Source organism: Coregonus lavaretus (assembly GCF_964263955.1).
Source record: "Coregonus lavaretus genome assembly, chromosome: 18".
NCBI lineage: Eukaryota > Metazoa > Chordata > Actinopteri > Salmoniformes > Salmonidae > Coregonus > Coregonus lavaretus.
In genome coordinates this window covers 23,465,571-23,487,996 of record NC_140005.1, presented here as the reverse complement: position 1 = coordinate 23,487,996, position 22,426 = coordinate 23,465,571, and the positions used below count along the sequence as shown (strand labels likewise).

At 43.2% G+C, this 22,426-nt stretch overlaps 3 protein-coding genes across 3 annotated transcripts; 2 read left to right on the top strand and 1 right to left on the bottom strand.

Moving 5' to 3' along the window:
• Positions 1 to 623: 623 nt before the first annotated feature.
• Positions 624 to 3,687, bottom strand: LOC311145253 (transmembrane emp24 domain-containing protein 10-like). The gene is made up of 5 exons (XM_084181487.1): positions 3,374 to 3,687; positions 2,811 to 2,931; positions 2,068 to 2,141; positions 1,355 to 1,481; positions 624 to 1,153 (listed from the first exon to the last, which is right to left on the bottom strand). Exons 1-5 carry the CDS (start codon positions 3,551 to 3,553, stop codon positions 1,032 to 1,034), a joined length of 624 nt encoding a protein of 207 aa, XP_084037613.1. The 5' UTR covers positions 3,554 to 3,687; the 3' UTR covers positions 624 to 1,031.
• Positions 3,688 to 6,355: 2,668 nt separating this feature from the next.
• LOC311146079 (protein c-Fos-like) lies at positions 6,356 to 8,458 on the top strand (the record flags this gene model as incomplete). The annotated part of the gene is made up of 4 exons (XM_084182545.1): positions 6,356 to 6,496; positions 7,080 to 7,307; positions 7,575 to 7,682; positions 7,790 to 8,458. 4 exons carry the CDS (start codon positions 6,356 to 6,358, stop codon positions 8,456 to 8,458), a joined length of 1,146 nt encoding a protein of 381 aa, XP_084038671.1.
• A 1,748-nt stretch (positions 8,459 to 10,206) lies between these two features.
• On the top strand, positions 10,207 to 21,970 carry LOC311145821 (jun dimerization protein 2-like). The gene is made up of 4 exons (XM_084182137.1): positions 10,207 to 10,326; positions 19,536 to 19,753; positions 20,099 to 20,203; positions 20,301 to 21,970. Exons 1-4 carry the CDS (start codon positions 10,239 to 10,241, stop codon positions 20,484 to 20,486), a joined length of 597 nt encoding a protein of 198 aa, XP_084038263.1. The 5' UTR covers positions 10,207 to 10,238; the 3' UTR covers positions 20,487 to 21,970.
• Positions 21,971 to 22,426: the final 456 nt, after the last annotated feature.

Below are 22,426 nucleotides of genomic sequence, written 5' to 3'. Positions count from 1 at the left end.
ATTAGTTCCTTATGGTACAATTAGTGTCATGGTCAACCATTATTGGTGTTAAGTCCCAAACAGGTACAATCAAATTCAGTGACAGCCTCCGTAAGGAGTGTTGCAGCCTGGTAAGCTCTCGATCTTCATGCCAGCTGCCCTTCCAGTGTGCCCATGATGGTAAACGTCCGTCACTTGAATGACCAAGAGGTACCAGCATAGACATACACTGATTAAGGATTAGCTTAACTGTTTAATGATGCGGTCAAAGCAGACTTACCGTATGTAAAACAGTCCTTTGCTCCACTAAACATTCCTCTTAACAAAATACCAATGACAGTCTTGTTCCACAATCAGAAATGCTCTATGTCAAACTTAATTTTACTTGGTAAACAATAATTTTTTCCCTCACAGGAACCACCCAAACCAAACTTCAGAAAACTGGGAAGAATGTACAAAGCCTGGGAACCTAATGGAAATAGATGTCTACATTGTCAAATTATAAAATATTAATTTAAATATGATTTCTCCAAGAGATTTCCCTCATTAAATGAGACAAATGTATTGTCATTGCTGGTCTTTTCATCATTATTTTAATGTCTTTATAGCTACCGAAAAATACAAAATAGACACCCAAAATGAGATCAAAGTGAAAACGTTTTTTTAATAAAAAACAACCATGTACCTGACATTCTAGGGAAATGTTATTTTCACATAACATCTGAATGTTTGAAGGGGAGGTTTTGTGCATGTAGTGTTTATTTTCATACAGTATTAGTTATTTACTACAACAAAAATAGTAACAAGAATATTGCATGAGTAAATATCAAACCAAAATGTATCCAAGTACATTCTGTTGTATTTCTAATCAAAACTAATAGTAACAGAGATGAGGGGCTAGTAAAAAACTGAAGCTGAAAGACTGAAATAATTTTAAATTGCAAAGGGTGGCACCCCCCCCCCACCCCAAAAAAACTTTGTTTCACAAATTGTACAGCCAACACCATTTCCCAAACGTCCTCAACATGATGGTCCTTGTTTCATTGATGGCTTTACTCAATCAGCTTCTTCGCCTTGAAGAAACGCCGCAGGTAGAAGACCTGCCATGTTGCCAGCCCAATTAGACAGCACATAGAGAAGATACTGAAGTACAGGACACGTGTGTTGGTGGATTCTGCAATGTGAGGGAAAATCTATTTAACTGAGTAACAGGTGCGAGTTAATTTAAACCAAGGTTTTACTCCTTTCACAAGACCAGCCAAAGAACGATTGTGAATCATATGAAAGATACTGAACATTTTCTGGTAGAGTGAAAACTTGGACCACAAGTCACAAAGAATGTTACTTTGGACTTTTCTTTTCATACATCACTTACCATTTGTGTCCCTCATTTCCTCTTCACGCTTCTTCATGTAGGCAAAGTCATTCACAATGGACTCCGACAAGTCCTCGAGGCGTCTTAGTTCAACTTCTAGGGGCTTCAGCTTCTCAACTTTTGCAATCTGAAAAGAGCACCATACAGAATAAACCCCTGATTATAAACTGGGTGGTTCGAGCCCTGAATGCTGATTGACAGCTGTGGTATATCAGATTGTGTACCATCGGTATGACAAAACATTAATTTTTACTGCTCTAATTATGTTGGTAACCAGTTTATAATAGCGTCATGCCTAAGAATAGCCCTTAGCCGTGGTATATTTGCCATGTACCACAACTCCTCGTGCCTTATTGCTTAATTAACCACTGGATGTACTTAGTCACATTAATAGGGTAGGATATATAATTAGTGTATGACACTTGTATTGTGGAGTGGATAAAAATCTGTGTGAGCATGCTAGGATTTTCTGCAGCATGTGTCAGTCTTCACAATGCACAGCAGCTACAATGCTTTCAGAAGTTGACAGTTAAAGAGAAAGTTAGTCTTTCTTCATTTCCAATACAAACAAGAGAAATTGAGAAAGCTTAGCCATCTTTTTCACATTGTTTTTGTATTTTCTAATGTTGAGACCTCATGCTAACTCATGGCAATCCACAACAATTCTGATCCAGATGGACCTGGAGAAAGGCTGATAGGCAGTTGGCACTTACCTCTTTGTAATTCTTTGCCTCCACACCATGCTTCATGTCTAAATTGACTAGCTGGTCTGGGACCCTCCCAGTACCTAGACCCCAGAATGAAAATACTTATTGTACAGGGCCAAATATTCCAGGAAATGCAACCTGGTCTTAGAGCATTTCGTATTATTCTGTACGTAAATCCCGCCATTCAATTTAGTATGATATGTTACGATTTGCAATTTGTACAATATGTTACGAATTTGCTAAACGTATATGTTATGAATTCCAATTTTGTTGTTGCTAACGTTAGCTAGGTTACTAAGGCAAACGTTAACTAGGTGGCTAATGCTAATGTTAGCTAGCTGGCTAACGTTAGCTGGGTTAAGGTTAGGAGTTAGGTTAAAGGGTTAGGGGAAGGGTTAGCTAACATGCTAAGTAGTTGCAAAGTAGCTAAAAAGTAGTTACAAAAAGTAGTTTGCGTTATACCCACTCATCCACCGTCCCTTCCTCCCTCCTTTCGTTCTTGCTTTAAATTGCCTTCTGTCTTATGTAACCATACCAAACGCAACATAATCATACTCATTTCAGTGTCCCGGATTTACATTTACTATGCTATGTCTAGTCTATGAGACCAGGCTGGGAAATTACTATTCCCCACTTCCAAATGCGGCCCAGCCTGCAAATTTTGCTTAATCATATATACTCCAAGGCTTTAAACTTAAACAACCCAGGCCCATTGCTACATTAGACCACATCTGGTTAAACACACTCACCAAGGGGGGATTTGCTTTCAAAGCAAACCTCAAACATATCATAGTCCTCTGTTGTAAAGGCAAACTTCCCCTTTGAAGCATCCTCCTTGGAGTACAAGGTGTGACCTGATGAATCTGTGATCTGAAATGGAAAATAATTAAACATATGGTAGGTACATTACACATGTTTGACCCAGATAAGACACACGCACGAATCAAAGTCAACTAGCTACTTTGTTGACATGTTTTAACCTTAGCTACATCATGTTTAATACTTGCATAGATATTGATGGCTATTCAAGTCCTTTGCAGTATTCAGTTGAACCAAGCTGACAGCATTTTATTTTGCTAGCTAGCTAACTACCTTAGCCAGTGGCTGTACTATACCGGTTAGCTAGCTACTAGTAGCTCCCTAACCCAGACCTGCCCAGTGAAAATCTAACTATTGACGTTGTTTGATACTAGCTAGGTGATGTAAGTTACATATCCGAGGCTTCCATGTCAAAAAGTTACGCTAACACTGATTTGATTGCAAGGATTTCATACAGTATAGCTAACGTTAGCTAGCTAGCTATACGTGTTACCTTGAGATTGGTTTTCGCATTTGGTTGTTCGCTAACTTCGTATTCGCCTGTAACCAGCACGTCTTTGTGGATCTCTTCCCGCAAACATTTTCTAAGATTCACCGGCAAATAGAACGTAATAGAAAAGGTCAAATCAAAAAGAACAGAAAAAAGTATTAGTAATACACAAAATCTAGACATACTGTAGCTGGCTCTGTATACTACAGTCGGTCACCACCAAGCTAGCTCGATGCTAAATTATTCTTCTTCGATGAGGTTTTACGGCGGTTGGCAGCCAATAAATGTTGCATTACCGCCACCTACTACACTGGAGTACAAATCCCTTATACTTTGCTTACAAAAAAAAAAAATTACCCTACCATCTAACACTACTCACACCCCCCCAAAATAATGATAATAATAAAATAACACCACCCTACTCCACTATTTAAATATATTTAGTCCTACCTCAGGCCAACAACCTGAAAGGATGGGACACCACCACTTAACACACCCTGTAACTCTTCTGATGTCAAGTCTTGCACACCCAAATACCTCTCTGCAGCTGCCACCACAACCTCAATTTTCTGCGACTTACGTTCCATCCCAGCAAGTACAGTTGATAACCATTGCTATAAATGCTAAAAATCCAATCTTACTGAAACATATATCACTTGTTGGCCTATCCCGCTATACTGGTACATATCTACTATTCACACCACTCCTCTCAGGATCCCTCCCTGTTGACACATCTTCCTCTACTTTCTTCACTGCATCAGCATATGACAACCTCTGCACTACTCTAACCCTGGAAACCTCAATCTGCCTCTCTCGCACGGGACATTTCTGATCCCCAGCCCCATGGGCACCCCTACAATTAACACATACCACTACTCTCCCCAATGCTACACATTCCTTTGTCTCATGCCCTTCTACACACGTCTCACACCTAGGAACCTCCCTCCTACACACTGCTGCCACATGCCCATAAGCTTGACACCTGTAACAACGTAATGTATTTGGCACAAAAGCTCTTACAGGATAACTTATATATCCTAACATCACTTTGTCGGGCAAAGACTCAACATCAAAACTCAAAAGAACAGACAATGACTCTTCTGTTTCACCACTCACACAACCCTGTCTGCGTCGCACCAAACAACAAGCATTAAGGAATCTTCCCCTTCAGTTTGTCAACTTTTACATTTACTGCTACCCCCAGTAATCACTCCTTTCAATGGCGCCCTTTTCTTGAGCACAAAACAATTCACATCTCTTGCCCCTATTCGTTTAATGCGGAGCGCCTGCTCCCACTGACAAGCAGAAACACAAACAATTATCACAAGACCACTTCTGGTTACCCTCACGGATTCCACAGCACTCAACTCTGTTTTCACCCACCCTGAAACCACAAATGGATCAGCCAAAAGACAAGGTTCCACCTTTTCCAAAAACTTCACTCCTACTGTCACAGATTCATCTTTATCCTGACCCTCGGTGCAATCGGTCTCCAAGAACTTCACCACACCTACCACCTCCAATACTTCGCCCTCATTCACTTCCATTTCTCCTCCTGTCTTTTTCCCGACTCAATCTCACCTTCCCTCTTTCTCTTAGACCTCCTCTGCCTCTCTTTTCCCCTCCATTCCTCCTCCGTATTCCAAGTATACGTCTCCTTATGATAATACTGCACTTCTCCTGACATACATCTTGTTCTTGCCTTCTCAAGGGTCGCCATTTAACCGGCTGTCACAATCTCCGTACAATCAGCACGAACCCCTCGGGATGTAACGTTAGCACTCAACAGTGCATCCGACAGAAGTCTTGATGTTGTTCTTTATCAATAGATACCGCAACGCTATTCCATTTCAAATAAGCGCGCTCTTCCAACCACCATCCACCGTCACTCGTTACGCTCTGTGTCGCCCGGTTCTCTCTCTCTCCTGAGCTCGCCACTCATCTGGACTTTCTCGATGCTAAATGATGCTCAGTTCCGGGTTAAGTCATGTGATATCTTCGCCCCACAGCCCTTTTTTTTTGCAAGTGCAACGTGCGCACGATCATCAAAATGATAAAAAATAATTATTTTACTGTTGCTACTTTGTATCCATTGTATTTTCAGTTACTTGTCTTGCACCGTTATCTAGTAATAACTACTAAATAAATGCAAATACTAATAATGTTATTTGGTGGTTAATTACTGGTAGATCGAGCCGATATGAGGTTTGGGGGGAAAGGATTAACAGGACGTCAGTGTCTTTATATGGAATCCCTCCTGTGCGAGATTGAGAAAGCATGAGAACTCTGGTGTAGACTATAACTGTCATTATATTGATGGCGTAGGCTAATATTATACTGCCATGCTGTATGATGTAATTAAAATCATATAAAAATGAGCTATATGACTTACCAACCAGATTTGTCAGTTCTTAGAACACTTTAGCTTTAGTGGCCTATAATTATCCTATAATAAAACATATAGAAATTTAAAAAATATATATATACAAGCAGTAAGCCTATTGTGTAATGATATGCCAAATGTCATATAGTGAGCTGTAAACCATATAGAGACAACTGCATTATAGGGCAATTGAAGTGTGCTGTTATTTGCACCAAAGCAATAGCACAGTCCGTGTGTCTGAAAGTATGAATGGGCATGCTACACGTGACACTTTCCTCTGGTATTTGTTGTATAAACGCATTTGAAAAAAGTGCAATATAATTACCTGGGGGTAAATGACAATAATGAGTAACTCGGTGATGATATTGAGTATTTGGCAAATGTTTATCTAAAATATGCTAAATGTGTGTTCATTGTCCAGTGGCTCCCCTCCATAGAGATGGTACAGCCTCCGTTCATTCATAAAAGTCTGTCAGACTATAAAAGGAGGGGCTTGCACACGAGTCTATCAGTTACCAGGTATAAACCTGGAATAGAAGCTGCTGAAAAAATCAAATTGACGAGAAGGGTGATTATTCTATTAGCTAAGGATATTTTAAGACATGTTTCTCAAACCTGACTTCGATTCAATGTCTCGCTGCAGCACTGAATCTCCTGTCGGGGACACCCTGACGTACTATCAGAAGACGCAAGACGACTCTATTTCCAGCTTCTCAGCTTCGCCATCAGAGAGTAATGCACAGGTATGAATCAATCAAGTGGTGATGTCTGTGATGCAATGATGTATAATATTCAGACGCAACGATGTCAACGATTATTAATTGAAATATGGTTGCCTTTCATCATTTATCAGTGTTAATCTCTACTCTATTAACATTCATGTGTGTGAAATATTAATAGGAAATCATTGATATTGATGTATTTGTCGAAAATGCCGGGTGGGTAAATGATTCTACCATATTATTCCTATAAATAATATATAGCATGTCGATGTAGCGGTTCATTGAGAAAAATAAATCCATTCAGGAGCCTCCACAGCATCTCTGCGTCAGTGTTGACGTCAGTAACAATGATAAAGTAAAATATTGATCCAGAGGAGACTATTTTTAGATGGCTAGATATATTTTAAGAGAACACATAGTACATGCCATGACAATACAGCATAGAGTCACAGACATCCCCAATCCAAATGTGGTAATTGCCTTATGTCTCTGTCATTAGAATAAAATGTGTTTAATTACACATTTTGCAGTAAAATAATTAAGCAAATTGTGATAAAAAAAATCATCAGTGGTAAATTAACTGTGATAATATATCACTTTGCAGGAGCTCTGCCCAGACATGGATATACCAGCCACTCCATTTATTCCAACAGTGACTGCAATTTCCACAACCCCGGATTTGCAGTGGATGGTCCAGCCGACCATAATAAGGTCTCTCTCCCCGTCTCTGGGTAGCAAACAAACCAATGAAGCGCAGAGCTCTCACCAGGCAACACCCAAAGCGGGCGAGAGCAGGGGAAAAATCACTGGCAGAAAGGGGAAAACCGAGAAGGTTAGAGCACTTTTCTGATTACAATTCAAACAAAACACATTAACTTGTGTAAACATCTAAATCAGTGCATGCTCTCCAAAAGCAGTGTATTTGGCTGTGTGCCGAGCTCAGGCAGTCCATTTATATTCAGGTCACAGCGAGTCTGCAACAATGGTCTATTTTTAGACGCATTGCAGAGAAAGATGCTTTTGGCAACGGAAGTCTGAGATTAGGAGATGAAATGGACTGATTCTTCAAGGTGCAAGTGTTTTTCTCTGAAACCCACAGTTCTCTCCAGAGGAAGAAGAGAAGAAGAGGGTGAGAAGAGAGAGGAATAAAATGGCTGCAGCCAAGTGTCGCAACAGACGGAGGGAACTCACCGATTCACTGCAAACTGTAAGTTAACCCTTGGAAATCATGTTAATCATAGTACCATAATCTTAAACAGTAACCTATAGTTATGATTGACATTTCCTGTGTTATTTTTTGGGGTCTTTTCGAAGGAGACTGATCAGCTGGAGAAAGACAAAGCAGCTCTGCAGATAGAGATAGCCAACCTCCTCAAAGAGAAAGAGAGGCTGGAATTTGTCCTCACTACTCATAAACCTGTGTGCCAAATTACAGAAGAATTGGATTCCATTTTCCAGGAGCCCATTGGGTCTCCAGACCTCCCCCCCAGCCCAGAGGGGGGTAAACTCCCTGAGGACAGTGCCCAGGAAGCCCCCTCGCTCCAGGACATGGACATCCCCAATGACCCGTCCACAGCCATCTCTGGAAACTCCAACATCCTACTCTGTGCCAGTGTTGAAGTGAACATCTACGACCTTGAGCCCTCTTTGGACATGAAGGAGGGGCTCCTGGACAATCTGCTGCCCAGCATGGAGGAGGAAGTCCCCACAGAGACTGCCCGCTCTGTCCCAGATATTGACCTGAGCGGCTCCCTTGGGGTTACTGACTGGGAAACCCTGTACAAATCTGTTTCTAATGAGCTAGAGCCTCTGAGCACTCCTGTTGTGACCTCCACCCCCACCTGTAGCAGTTACCTGTCTGTTTTCACATTCTCCTGTCCCGAGCTCGACCACCTTGGAGTGGGGTTTGATGGTCGCAAAAGTGGAGGGGGCAAGGCTGAATCTGTTGATATCTTCAATTCTCCAACCCTGTTGGCCTTATAATGTAAGCAGAGGGAGTTGATTGGTTTATCACTTTAGTTGGTTTTCCTGACTGTGATAGGTTCAGAGACTTGCTGTGGTTTCAGCACTTCAGTTTGATTATTACACCCATGAAATGTGTTGTTTGACTAAGTAAGTATAAACTTCTTCCAGATACAATTGATATAGCTAAGAGCATGGCTATACATTTTACTGATAGGGATGAAGTATGTTCTGGTTTTAAACGCATGCAGAGGAATTCCAAATAATTTTCATATTTCATATATGTTTGATCTGGTACTAGATCTATGCTGTATTGTGGAATTAACTGTATGGTTTTGTGCTTCAATGGGAATAGTATATCAATAGCTATGAATGCTGTGTTAAAGGATACATCCATGTTCAGTAGGTACATACCTCAACGTCATCAACTGTGATTTGACCTCATCGTTACAATGTTTAGAGTTTTCAATGAAAACTTCCAGTGCTATATCTATCAAGATGTAAATTATGATAATTTATTTTTTTACCTCAGATTTTTACTTAAAAAGTTAAAAAAGTTAAATGAGCATCTATTGCTGATTGATAAATATTCAAATTAAATAGTAATTCAAAGTGATGTTGGGTGCTTTATTGATTGCTAAATATTTAAACACTGATACCAGCTAATGTTGCTTCATTGAGTTTTACAATGAATGCATATATATTTTTCAGATAAGACTAACTCTATGGTCACCAGAAGATCTACTGAACAAAAATATATAAACGCAACATGTAAAGTGTTGGTCCCATGTTTCTTGAGCTGAAATAAAAGATCCCAGACATTTTCCATATGCACAAAATGCTTATTTTTCTAAAATGTTGTGCAAAAATTAGTTTACATCCCTGTTAGTGAGCATTTCTCATTTGCCAAGATAATCCATCCACCTGACAGGTGTGGCATATCAAGAAGCTGATTAAACAGCATGATCATTACACAGGTGCTCCTTGTGCTGGGGACAATAAAAATACCCTCTAGAATGTGCAGTTTTGTCACAACAATGCCACAGATGTCTCAAGTTTTGAGGGAGCATGCAATTGGCATGCTGACTGCAGGAATGTCCACCAGAGCTGTTGCCAGAGAATGTAATGTTCATTTCTCTACCATAAGCCGTCGTTTGAGAGAATTTGGCAGTACGTCCAACCAGCCTCACAACCGCAGACCACGTGTAACCACGCCAGCCCAGGACCTCCACATCTGGGTTCTTCACCTGTGGGATTGTATGAGACCAGCCACCCGAACAGCTAATGAATCGGAGGAGCATTTCTGTCTGTAATAAAGCTATTTTGTGGGGAAAAACTCATTCTGATTGGCTGGGCCTGGCTCCCAAGTGGGTGGGCCTATGCCCTCCCAGGACCACCAATGGCTGCGCCCCTGCCCAGTCATCTGAAATCCATAGATTAGAGACTCATTTATTTATTTCAATTGACTGATTTCCTTATATGAGCTGTAACTCAGTTAAAAATCGTTGAAATTGTTGCATGTTGCAAAAGTGAGAGTGTGAGCGAATTAAACAAGATTGGTGTTTATAAAAGGCATTATTGTCAGGTATTAAGAGGGAATCCCAATGGAGGTGTGTGGGCTGAAGACAGGGACTGTCCTGCTCTGCACTGGGTCAGTGGAGTGGTTTGTTTTCTGGTTTCTAGGGGAGGAGCGGATAGGATTTCCCCAGTTCTTCCCCCCACTTTTAGGTCTAGTTGGCATAACTGATCATTTCCGCATTCCCAAATCCTCCCAGATAGCGCTCACTATTTAAACGGGCAGATGCAACGATTTCCACTTTTTAAAATCTACTCTCGACCTTCAGCTGACCAGAAGAAAGGACAACTGTTGCACTCGAAATCAAAGTCAGGTAATAGACAGCTTCGTAGTCGAGAAACATTGATTATACTGGGGCTCCACGCTGGATGAGTTGCCAGTGTGAGCAGAGCAGCCCATGAACTTTTCGGTGGATCATTGTGCACAATCCTTGCATTTGTGCAATCCTGTTCTTTCGTTCTATTTGGTTTGGGCAGCACTGTACTGTACTGTTAAAATTATTGGATATTATAAACGTTATTCGTGAGAAATAACTTTTACACTCAATGCTTTCCTTTTGTTTAGCTTGCAAGGTTGCAGTCCTAAACGTTTATTCAACCCAATAAACAAGTCGTTCTCTACAACTTTATTTATCCTGAACGAATATGACTTATTAAAAACATCCTTCATTACATGTAGTATAACATTGATCTAGCAATTGTCTTAGATGTATTTGCTCGACTGTCCTCGTTTCATCACCCTGCAACAGTCAGTTACGTAACATGCATGCCTTACTGAAGAATAACTTCCGCTTTAATAATGAGTCATGATGAGTCAGAAGTGTTATGTTATCTTTTCTTGTTAATTTGAAACTACGGGCTTTCAAGAGTGTTACAATAACGTAATGGAATTCTGACGATGTATCAATGTAGTATTACAATGTTACTTACATTTGATTTCACACTAGGCCTATATTATACCAAATATTTTTCTTACATCGATTTATCACATAGCCTAGTCCCAAAAAATTTATTCTAATAAACAGTTTCATTTAGCAACAATTCAGTGACTTTTAGGTTACTGAATGTACTGAATAATACTCAAATTCTTTTAAACCTTTTACCCAGATTTGAGCAGAGATGCAGAGAAGTATATTTTGTTTCTTTAAAGAACCATCAGTCAGGAGGATACAGACAGCTCAATAGGTATGATTAGACACAGTGCCTTCAGAAAGTATTCTTAACCCTTGACTACAGCATACATTCTAAATGGATTAAATTTAAATATATATTTTTTCTCACCATCTACACACAATACCCCATAATGACAAAGCGAAAACATATTTTTAGAAGTGTTTGCACATTTATTGAAAATGAAATACAGAAATATCTATTTTACTTAAGTATTCACACCCCTGAGTCAATACATGTTAGAATCACCTTTGGCAGTGATTACAGCTGTGAGTATTTTGGGGTAAGTCTCTAAGAGCTTTGCACACCTGGATTGTACAGAATTTCCACATTATTCTTAAAAAAATTCTTCAAGCTCTGTCAAGTTGGTTGTTGATCATTGCTAGACAGCCATTTTCAAGTCTTGCCATAGATTTTCAAGCCGATTCAAAACTGTTACTAGGCCACTCAGGAACATTCAATGTTGTCTTTGTAAGAAACTCCAATGTATATTTGGCCTTGTGTTTTAGGTTATTGTCCTGCTGAAAGGTGAATTTGTCTCCCAGTGTTTGTTGAAAAGCAGACTGAACCAGGTTTTCCTCTAGGATTTTGCTTGTGCTTAGCTCTATTCTCCCTAGTCCTTGCAGATGACAAGCATACCCATAACATGATGCAGCCACCACCATGCCTGAAAATATGAAGTGGTACTCAGTGATGTGTTGTGTTGGATTTGCCCCAAACATAACGCTTTGTATTCAGGACAATAAGTTAATTTCTTTGGCATTTTCTTTTTGCCGTTTTACTTTAGTGTCTTATTGCAAACAGGATGCATGTTTTGGAATATTTTTATTCTGTACAGGCTTCCTTCTTTTCACTCTGTCATTTAGGTTAGTATTGTGGAGTAACTACAATGTTGTTGATCCATCCTCAGTTTTCTCATATCACAGCCATTAAACTCTGTAACTGTTTTAAAAACACCATTTGCCTCATGGTGAAATATCTGAGCGGTTTCCTTCCTCTCTGGCAACTGAGTTAGGAAGGATGCCTGTATCTTTGTAGTGACTCAGTGTATTGATACACCATCCTAAGTGTAATTAATAACTGCACCATGCTCAAAGGTATATTCAAAGTGTGCTTCCCCCCCCCCCCCCCATCTATCTTATAATACCAGAGACAAGAGGAGTTCCACATGCTACTTTCATATTTTTGTGCCTGGTACTTTTGTTTTGAGGAACTTTGGAACTGTAACTCATTTTACGCTGAGACAAAATGATGGACATTTGCTTGTGTTTCTAGATTTTAAAATTGGTTTCAGTCCGGTACAATCAAAATGTGCACCACACAGCAAAAATGGAATCACATTTTGCACATAAGGTAAAGCAGAGGTTTTGCTGAGACATGCCAATATTTATTCTGTTATGTAAACTGAGCATTACCAGATTTTCATCTGTAAAGCCTAATTGGGTAGTATCATTAGCTGTAAAAGGAGGCCAAATGGCAGCTGTTGGGGCAGTTAGGAGGTGGTGGAGGAAGGGGTCAGGTAGAAAGGGATGGAGTATTGTGGAGTGAAACAGGCTACACACTTGCATGCAAATACGCCAAAACCTTAAATTACTTGTCTTTGTACCGTACCGTGCCCAGTCAGGTTATTGGCCTACTTTGCTTGGGTCCCATTTGTTGGAACTCAACATTGTACAACTAGACAGCATAGGTCCTGACTGTATAGACATTGAAGGAAACCATCAGTATTTCAATTTTCTGGGGGTAAGGTCAGAGATCAGTGTAGATGATCCTGTATCAATGTATCCTGGGGTGTAGTTGGTGTCTGTATTACACTCTTTTGCTAGCTTTCAAACAAAGGGAACACTGTTTCTGTTCTGTTTATTTTTCCTCATCATTCACTCTGCCTATACTGCTGGGCCCATAAGCCATAACTTTTTTTAGATTTTGGAAGAATACTGTACATTCAGCGCAAAGGGGTAAACTATTATGATTATTTTATTAATATTGTATCCCAGTGGTGATACCTGGTGGTGTTGTGAGTGAGTATTTGCTGACGTGCCTCTGAGGCCATTTCCATCTATAATGTGGTGGGAAATGTGAATGCGTGTGGGCAAATGAAATCAGACAGCGGTCTTGTCTGCAGCGTGCTTTGGCTCTGATATTCTTGGGAGAGTTGAGTTAGCTAGCTGTTGTCCCTGGCTACCTCTCTCCATGCACCTTCTCTTTGATTTTAGAGCTTGCTGATTTTCATGCCAACCTTGGCATTGAATAGTTGGCTGATGTAAGCTTACAAATGAGTGTGGCAAAAATGAGTAAAATCAAGAAAGGTGTTCTCAAACAGTTATATGTACAATGCTTCTGTTTAAACAGACTGTTGAGACTCTGTTTAGTGAGCTACAGTGTAATATCCGTCATCCTACCAAATGAATTACTTGCTACTCACCTGGGAATAAAGGCAGATGTCCTTGAATAATGTATATTACTACAGTTATAAACAAAACAGGTTTACAGGGAAGACTCAATGACGTGTTGATGTAGATCTTGTATTGTGTCAGTTTAGTCAGACAAAATAGGAAGAGAAGGGTTTGAGAAATGACCTTTATCAGGGGACCAGGGTTGGCTACATTATCCTGAGCTCCCGTAGCCACATTCCACTTCCCTGACATGTAGAAAAAAACGTATATGGAGGAAACATGGGCAACGGATGTTTCTTGGCAAGGGCTGGCTGCAGATCTCCTTGGAATAAAGGGGAATATGTCTGAGTCTACTTTTGTGCAGGGCTGTGTGCTTCTCTCTTGGCCTCCTCTGGAATGAAAAAGAAAAACATAGATCCTTGCCAAGATCTATGTAAATGGGAGTATACATACATACATTCCAGAAAAAAAAGAGAGATTAAATAATAAAATGGCCTAATGGGAGACAGCCTCGGCCTCCTGCTCTGGAACAGGCCAACAATTCATTAGAGAGGGCTGCCAGGGAGACCAGGTGCACCCTGGGAAATGCCTCATTTAAGCCCTTTAGCAGACTGAAATGGAAGTAGACCAATTAATTAACTATCTGTCTACTATACCAAAACCACAAGCAGGTTTGAGATGTGAATACTTGGTGTAAAATGTATTCAGATCTTTAACTCTGGTATACAGTTGAAGTCAGAAGTTTACATACGCCTTAGCCAAATACATTTAAACTCAGTTTTTCACAATTCCTGACATTTAATCCTAATAAAAATTCCCTGTCTTTGGTCAGTTAGGATCACCCCTTTTATTTTAAGAATGTGAAATGTCAGAATAATAGTAGAGCGAATGATTTATTTTCTGCTTTTATTTCTTTCATCACATTCCCAGTGGGTCAGAAGTTTACATACTGTGGCGTACAGCAGGTCAGCCACCAGGGGGAGACTCGTCGAGGCCTGGTAACAGATGGAGTATACATCACGAGGCGGTGGCTCCATCTGCTGGACGTGCCAGGTCTCGACGGGCTCCCCGTACAGGACTAATTGGGGCTGATTGGAAGCTGGTGAGTAATTAAGGGCGGATTGCTCACCAGCTGTGCAAGGCCCATAAAGCTGCCAGAAGGGCAGGACTGGGGGAAGTAAGGTAACTTCCGTGTAGTTGGAGACGGTTTCCTGGAGAGGATCTCATGGGGGAGACCTAACCTTTTCTTTTGATTATTTTATTAATAAACACCCTTGAAACCGAGCTAATCATACTCTGTCTGTGTCTGATCTGTGTAAACGTTTTGACCCAACCCCCTGATCTGCCACAAGTGGTGGAGAATGCGGGCACTTTGTTAACGTGGTCAGATCAGGGTTGACGTTTACACAGCATCAGCATGGACGAGTTGATAGCTCAGTTCGTCTGGGCCCAACAAGCACAACAGGCGGTTCAGGAACGAACGCTGGAGGAACAGCGACTACAAAACGTCCGCCTTGTGGAGGAAGTCAGGAAGCTGCAAGGAGGAGCATCTCCTGAAACCCATCCCAACCAGTTTTTAATCAAGCTAACGGAAGACGATGACATTGAAACATACCTCTGTACGTTTGAACGGACAGCACTACGGGAAGGATGGCCAAGGCCGAAGTGGGCAAGTCTGCTGGCCCCGTTCCTCTCTGGGAATGCCCAAAAGGCGTATTGGGACCTGAACGACGAACAGGCGGCTAACTACGACGGACTCAAACGGGAGATACTCAGCCGCTACGGGTACAGCCTGGCCCATCGGGTTCAACGGTTCCACGACTGGAGGTTCGTACCCGACGCATCCCCCCCGAACCCAGATGAGCGACCTTCTGCGCATCACCAGGGCATGGCTCCTAACCAACGTATCCACCCTCTCCCTCCTCAACAAAATGGTCCTGGATCGCTTCGTACGGGCGCTACCCTACGTCATGAAGAGGGCAGCGAGCCTATGCACGTCCCAGACCTTGGAGGGCCTTCTGGAAGCAGTGGAGACGCATCAGAACACTCAGGCCCTACTGAGGGGGAGCCGGGACAAGTTGGAGACCTGTGCGAGGGGACGGAAGGACAACCCCACCGCGGTGTACCCCGAACCGACAGTCGGCCGGGCCAAGGGACCACAAACCCATGGAGAGACGGCTGGGGAAGGGCCGACCCGCCAACGACGACTCCAGGTAGATGGAGACCAACGGAGGTGTTTTGAGTGTGGCACCCGGGGGCACATTGCCTGGAATTGCCCTGCTCGAGAGGAGTCGATGCCATCAGCTAGCACCGGATGCCAGGTGGGTCACGCCGTGAACTATTTCACCTCCTGTTGGGCGCACCATGAATCAACTGCACCCATGGTCCCGGTGAAGGTTGACGGACACGACATGGAAGCGCTATTAGCCTCCGGAGGCATGGTTACGCTCGTAACCACGAGCCTGCTGAACGGGGTAGGGAGATGTCAATTTCCTGTGTTCACGGTGACACAAAGTGGTATCCCGCCGTATGAACCAACACAAGGGACACCACAAGGGAGCTGCCAGATGATGGTGGGTGCAGTACCAGAGCTGCCGGTACCTATCCTAGTGGGACGGGATTGTCAGCTGTTCGCGGCCCTATGGGGGCACGAGTTGGAAAAAAAAGATAAGAGCCAGCCGAAGAAGAGAGCGGGGACGACCCCTCGCCTGTGCGGCCAGGACGCCACCGGTTAACCAACCTGACTCTACGGGTCCGGAGTCAGAGGGGGAGCCGGAACCCGAACCCTCTGGGGAACCACTGGAGGAGGAGCCCAGCCTCCCCTTCTCGATTTCGAGGGGGCAGTCGAGACCCCCGTTGGGGGCCAACTGAGGGGACAATTCGGGACGGCCCAGTGGGAGGATCCGAATTTGAAAGATGCCGCAGCCCAAGTGATGGCGGTGGATGGACAGCTACTTCCGGGGGTGAGTGACTGGCGATACCCCATTTCCAAATTAAGAATGTGTGTCGCGCCAACAGGGGGAACAAAGAGAGGTATTGTTGCTGCCCCGACGGTATGTAGGAACCGTTCTTCAGCTGGCCCACACCCACCTGTTGGGGGCGCACCTGGGAATGGAGAAGACCCGGGAACGGGTCGCCACCCGGTTCCACTGGCCCGGGATGAGGAGGGCCGTGGAAGACTACTGTTGCAGCTGCCCGGAGTGTCAACTCACTGCCCCGAAAGCACACTTCCGAAACCCTCTGGTCCCCCTGCCGATCATCGGGGTGCCCTTTGAACACATCGCCATGGACATAGTGGGACCCCTGGTAAAGACTGCATGAGGACACAGGTACATCTTGTTAATAGTAGACTATGCCACCTGGTATCCCGAGGCCATTCCCCTACGGGCGGCGGTATCCAAGGGAATCGCCCGGGAGCTGTTCCACCTCTTTAGCCGGGTGGGCATCCCGAACGAGATCCTAACAGACCATGGTACAGAGTTTATGTCCCGCCTCATGAAAGAGTTGTGTGCCCTCATGCAGATCCGGACCTCAGTTTTTCACCCGCAGACGGATGGGCTTGTCGAGCGCTTTAACAAAACGCTCAAACAGATGCGGAAGGTCATCGAGCAGGACGGGAAGAACTGGGACCAGCTGCTACCCCACCTAAAGTTTTCCCCGTTTGAACTCCTCTACGGGAGGAGGCCACATGGCCTACTGGACCTCTCCAAGGAGGTGTGGGAAGCCCAACCCCCTTACGCAGCGTTGTAGAGCATGTGGAGGTGATGCGATAGCGGATGACAGCCATATGGCCAGTCGTGAGAGAACATATGGAGAAGGCCCAACGCGCCCAAGCCCAGGTCTACAATCGGGGAGCCCAGCCCCGAGAATTCCAGGTGGGAGACAGGGTGTTGGTGTTGATCCCCACGGCCGAAAGTAAGTCCCTGGCAACATGGCACAGACCATACGAGGTGGTCGAGAAACTGGGACCTGTCAACTACCGCATACGGCAACCGAAGAGACGGAAACCTCAACAGATCCGAGAAGCCGGGCCGCACGACCTTCATTGAACACCCTGGGCCGGGTACGGATGTGGAAACGGTAAGAAAGAGGCCGTAACGAATTCCTGAGGCCCGACAGAAGGCCGTGAAACAAGAAGTGGAGGCTATGCCGAGGATGGGGGTCATTGAAGAGTCCCACAGTGCATGGTGCAGCCCCATCGTGTTGGTGCCCAAACCGGACGGTAGCCTCAGCTTCTGTAATGATTTCCGGGGTGTGAACGACATAAGCCTATTTGATGCCTACCCCATGCCGAGGGTGGACAAGCTAATCGACCGATTGGGAAAGGCCCGGTACATCAGCACCTTTGACCTGACCAAAGGATATTAGCATGGAAACGCGGATGCCCTATCGAGAAGGGAGACAGACGTTGCACTGATGACCATCCTCTCCCCGATAGAGCTGGGGGGGGGGCGTACAGCAGGTCAGCCACCAGGGGGAGACTCGTCGAGGCCTGGTAACAGATGGAGTATACATCACGAGGCAGTGGATCCATCTGCTGGACGTGCCAGGTCTCGAAGGGCTCCCCGGACAGGACTAATTGCGGCTGATTGGGAGCTGGTGAGTAATTAAGGGCAGATTGCTCACCAGCTGTGCAAGACCCATAAAGCTGCCAGAAGGGCAGCACATGAAGGAGGACTGGGGGAAGTAAGGTAACTTCCGTGATTTTACTGTGTTACAGTTCATATGAGGAAATCAGTCAATTGACATAAACATCATTAGGTCCTAATCTATGGATTTCACATGACTGGGAATACAGATACCTCACAATGGGCCTCAGGATCTCATCACGGTATTTCTGTGCATTCAAATTGCCATTGATAAAATGCAATTGTGTTCGTTGTCTGTAGCTTATGCCTGCCCATACCATAAACCCACCACCACCATAGATCACTCTGTTCACAACATTGACATCAACAAACAGCTTGCCCACACGACGCCATACACGTGGTCTGCGGTTGTGAGGCCGGTTGGATGTACTGCCAAATTCTCTAAAACAATGTTGGAGGCAGTTTATGGATGAACCAGACTTATGAAGGTCTACAGTTTTCTTTACAATTTTTTTTCTGAGGTCTTGGCTGATTTCTTTTGATTTTCCCATGATGTCAAGCAAAGAGGCACTGAGTTTGAAGGTAGGCCTTGAAATACATCCACAGGTACACCTCCGATTGACTCAAATGATGTCAATTAGCCTATCAGAAGCTTCTAAAGCCATGACATCATTTTCTGGAATTTTCCAAGCTGTTTAAAGGCACAGTCAATTTAGTGTATGTAAACTTCTGACCCACTGGAATTGTGATACAGTGAATTATAAGTTAAATAATCTGTCTGTAAACAATTGTTGGAAAAATTACTTGTGTCATGCCTAACCGACTTGCCAAAACTATAGTTTGTTAACAAGAAATGTGTGGAGTGGTTGAAAAACAAGTTTTAATGACTCCAACCTAAGTGTATATAAACTTCTGACTTCAACTGTAGCTGTTGCCTGGCTACCCATTTACATTGCTCTGGCCAACTGACGTTTGTTCTCCACGATGAATCTGGATTTGCCTCCCTATCTGACGATTTCTAGAATGCGAACACATTCTGATCATTATGATTTGTACCAGAAACCGATGGGTTGGGCCAGAGCTGGCCTTCATGATGACGTTATCAATTTTGATACTCTGATTGGTTAGATTTGTTAGAGACGATCCAATCGCTGATACATTTGTCATGTACAACGGCCCTCATTTTGAAGTCAAACTAACGACTTGTAGGATGGTAGTTTCAGACTGAATGTATGTAGCGATCGATAGAGCAGCGGAATTAAATTCAGGGTGAGTCTTCAGGCAAGTATACCTGTGAAATCTCAAACCATGTGTCGTTGATTTTCTTCTCAATGTATTTTCCTATCCATTTGTCCCTTTCCCTATAAGCTGTGGTCACAGCCGTGTCTGACATGATGCCGGGACCAATCCCAGATCCCTTGGTGACAGCAGGCTCCCTGCCCAGCCTGGGTGTCCTGGCAGGGATCCCCTCCACCACGCTGACTGACCAGCTCAACTACGCCGACCTCCGGGAACTGGGGGCCATGTTCTCTCCACTGCACTTCCTGGGCAAGCTAGGGAAGAGGCCCCTAACCATCAAAACAGAGGTGAGAATGAACGTTTTGTTTTAGTTCTTGAAAATGTTGTGAGAAGTTCAAATTCAGACATCTTTCTGGTCATTTTACTGTTTAAGACTCACTCTTTTGATGTTTTGACTTTTCTAACCATCGTAGAGCTTTGTACAAAACATAGGCAATGTTATTCCCCAGGGCGCAGAGGGACTTCAGTATGTACTTAATGTTGACCAATGGCATCACCTAGTGGACAGAATTATCATTTAAACAAATGTAACCTGCTCTTAGATGGTTTCCTACACTTGCACCATAATTGCTGGGTCCATTTTCCACCTTAAGTTCTGTTTTAAAGCGTGTTTGCATTTCCCATCCATGTAGAGAGATGAGGAAGAGGACAGGAGGAAACGAAGGAGAGAGAAAAACAAAGTAGCAGCAGCACGCTGTAGAAACAAAAAGAAGGAGAGGACAGACTATCTACAAAGGGTGAGAGGTTTTTATTTAATGAAGTGTATAGACCAGTCTTCTAAGAATAAGTAATGATCTTATCCTTCCTTCCTTCCTCGTGCACCCTATGTCTCAGGAATCAGAAAGACTAGAGGTGATGAACTCTGACCTCAAAGCCCAGATTGAGGAGCTGAAGCATGAGCGGCAGCAGCTGATCATCATGTTGAATCACCACCGTCCAACGTGCATCGTCAGAACAGACAGCGTCAAGACCCCTGAGAGTGAAGCCAACCCCCTGCTGGAGCACCTGGACGGAAAGTGATGTCACAGGGCTCAGAGCAGCGTGGAGTCACAGTTCCAGTTTACAGTGAAGCTCCACTCTAGCCAGCTAGCAGCACTTCACTACCTCTGGGCTCTTGGCTTAGAGGAGAACCAGCTAAGCACTCCTGCCTGGAGCCAGAGAGCCTTTAAACACAAAGGTGACCCAATGTGATTGGACTTTGTGCTGGCAGTTAAATGCATTTTTTAGATTTTTTGTTTTGTTATTGTTGGTGTTATTAAGGGCCCCATAGCCCCAGCCACTATCATTATAAATACATGGAATTTAATAAATGGCTCAATGCAGCTTGGTGAGCAATACTCCACCGCTCCAAGGCAACATGGCAGATCTCTCAGGCCCCTAGGCACAGTCAGAGCTTGTGCTGTGTTTTTTGTTTATACTAATGTGTACTGGTTAAGATGAACACGTATGGTTTTTGAATATTATTTTTTCTTTGTATTATGCCTTCGATGGCAGACCGGTTGAACCGTTTTCTTTTATTTGGCGCAGGCGTCATATATGCACATAGCCTACAGTATATGTTGACTTTTTACATTGTAGTTGGTCTGTTACTTTCAAATATGGTTCTGATTTGTATACTTACTGTACAATATATGTATTATATAGACATACTGAACAGAAATATAAACGTAACATGCAACAATTTCAAAGATTTTACTGTGTTACAGTTCATATGAGGAAATCAGTCAATTGAAATAAACTCATTAGGTCCTAATCTATGGATTTCACATGACTGGGAATACAGATATGCAGATACCTCACAATGGGCCTCAGGATCTCAACACGGTATTTCTGTGCATTCAAATTGCCATTGATAAAAGGCAATTGTGTTCGTTGTCCGTAGCTTATGCCTGCCCATACCATAACCCCACCACCATCATAGGGCACTCTGTTCACAACATTGACATCAACAAACAGCTTGCCCACACGACGCCATACACGTGGTCTGCGGTTGTGAGGCCGGTTGGATGTACTGCCAAATTCTCTAAAACAACGTTGGAGGCAGCTTATGGTAGAGAAATTAACATTCATTTCTCTGGCAACAGCTTTGGTGGACATTCCTGCAGTCAGCATGCCAATTGCATGCTCTTTCAAAATTTGAGTCATCGGTGGCATTGTGTTGTGTGACAAAACTGCACATTTTAGAGTGGCCTTTTGTCCCCAGCACAAGGGGCACCTGTGTAATGATCATGCTGTTTAATCATCTTATTGATATGCCACACCTGTCAGGTGGATGGATTATCTTGGCAAAGGAGAAATGCCCAATAACAGGGATGTAAACAAATTTGTGCACAACATTTGAGAGAAATAAGCTTTTTGTGTGTATGGAAAATTTCTGGGATCTTTTATTTCAGCTCATGAAACATGGGACCAACACTTTACATGTTGCGTTTATATTTTTGTTCAGTGGTATAAGCTATCACGAGGTTGTATTTCTGTTACAAATAAATACATAGTTTCTTTTCTCCTTGGCTTCTGTTATGTTTTAGAACCCTGAACAGCATTTCAAATTGTAATTTCCTTATTCATCATACTATTTGCTCCGTGATATTAATAATGCCATTACAAAAATCCTAGTTGGAGCTATATCATACCCTGATATCATTACAACATTACTATAAGCTAATTTAAATACAACTGACGATTTGTCAATGAGGTCATTTAAATCAGCTGCTTGATTTGATCACTTTAGTATTTTTCATTAATTTATTAACAGGGTACATTTTGTGTAATAACACTGTCATCTGGTGGCGGATATTCATACAGGTTCACGTGTCTTGGCATTCAATGATCCACCTGACCTGTGTGCGTGGAGCGCCAGAGAAACACTACCTCTTGAACTATTCCAATCCAAAACTTGTATTTCACATACCAACATATTGGACTAGTTATTCAAGGTCCTCCTATATTGCTATCCTTTT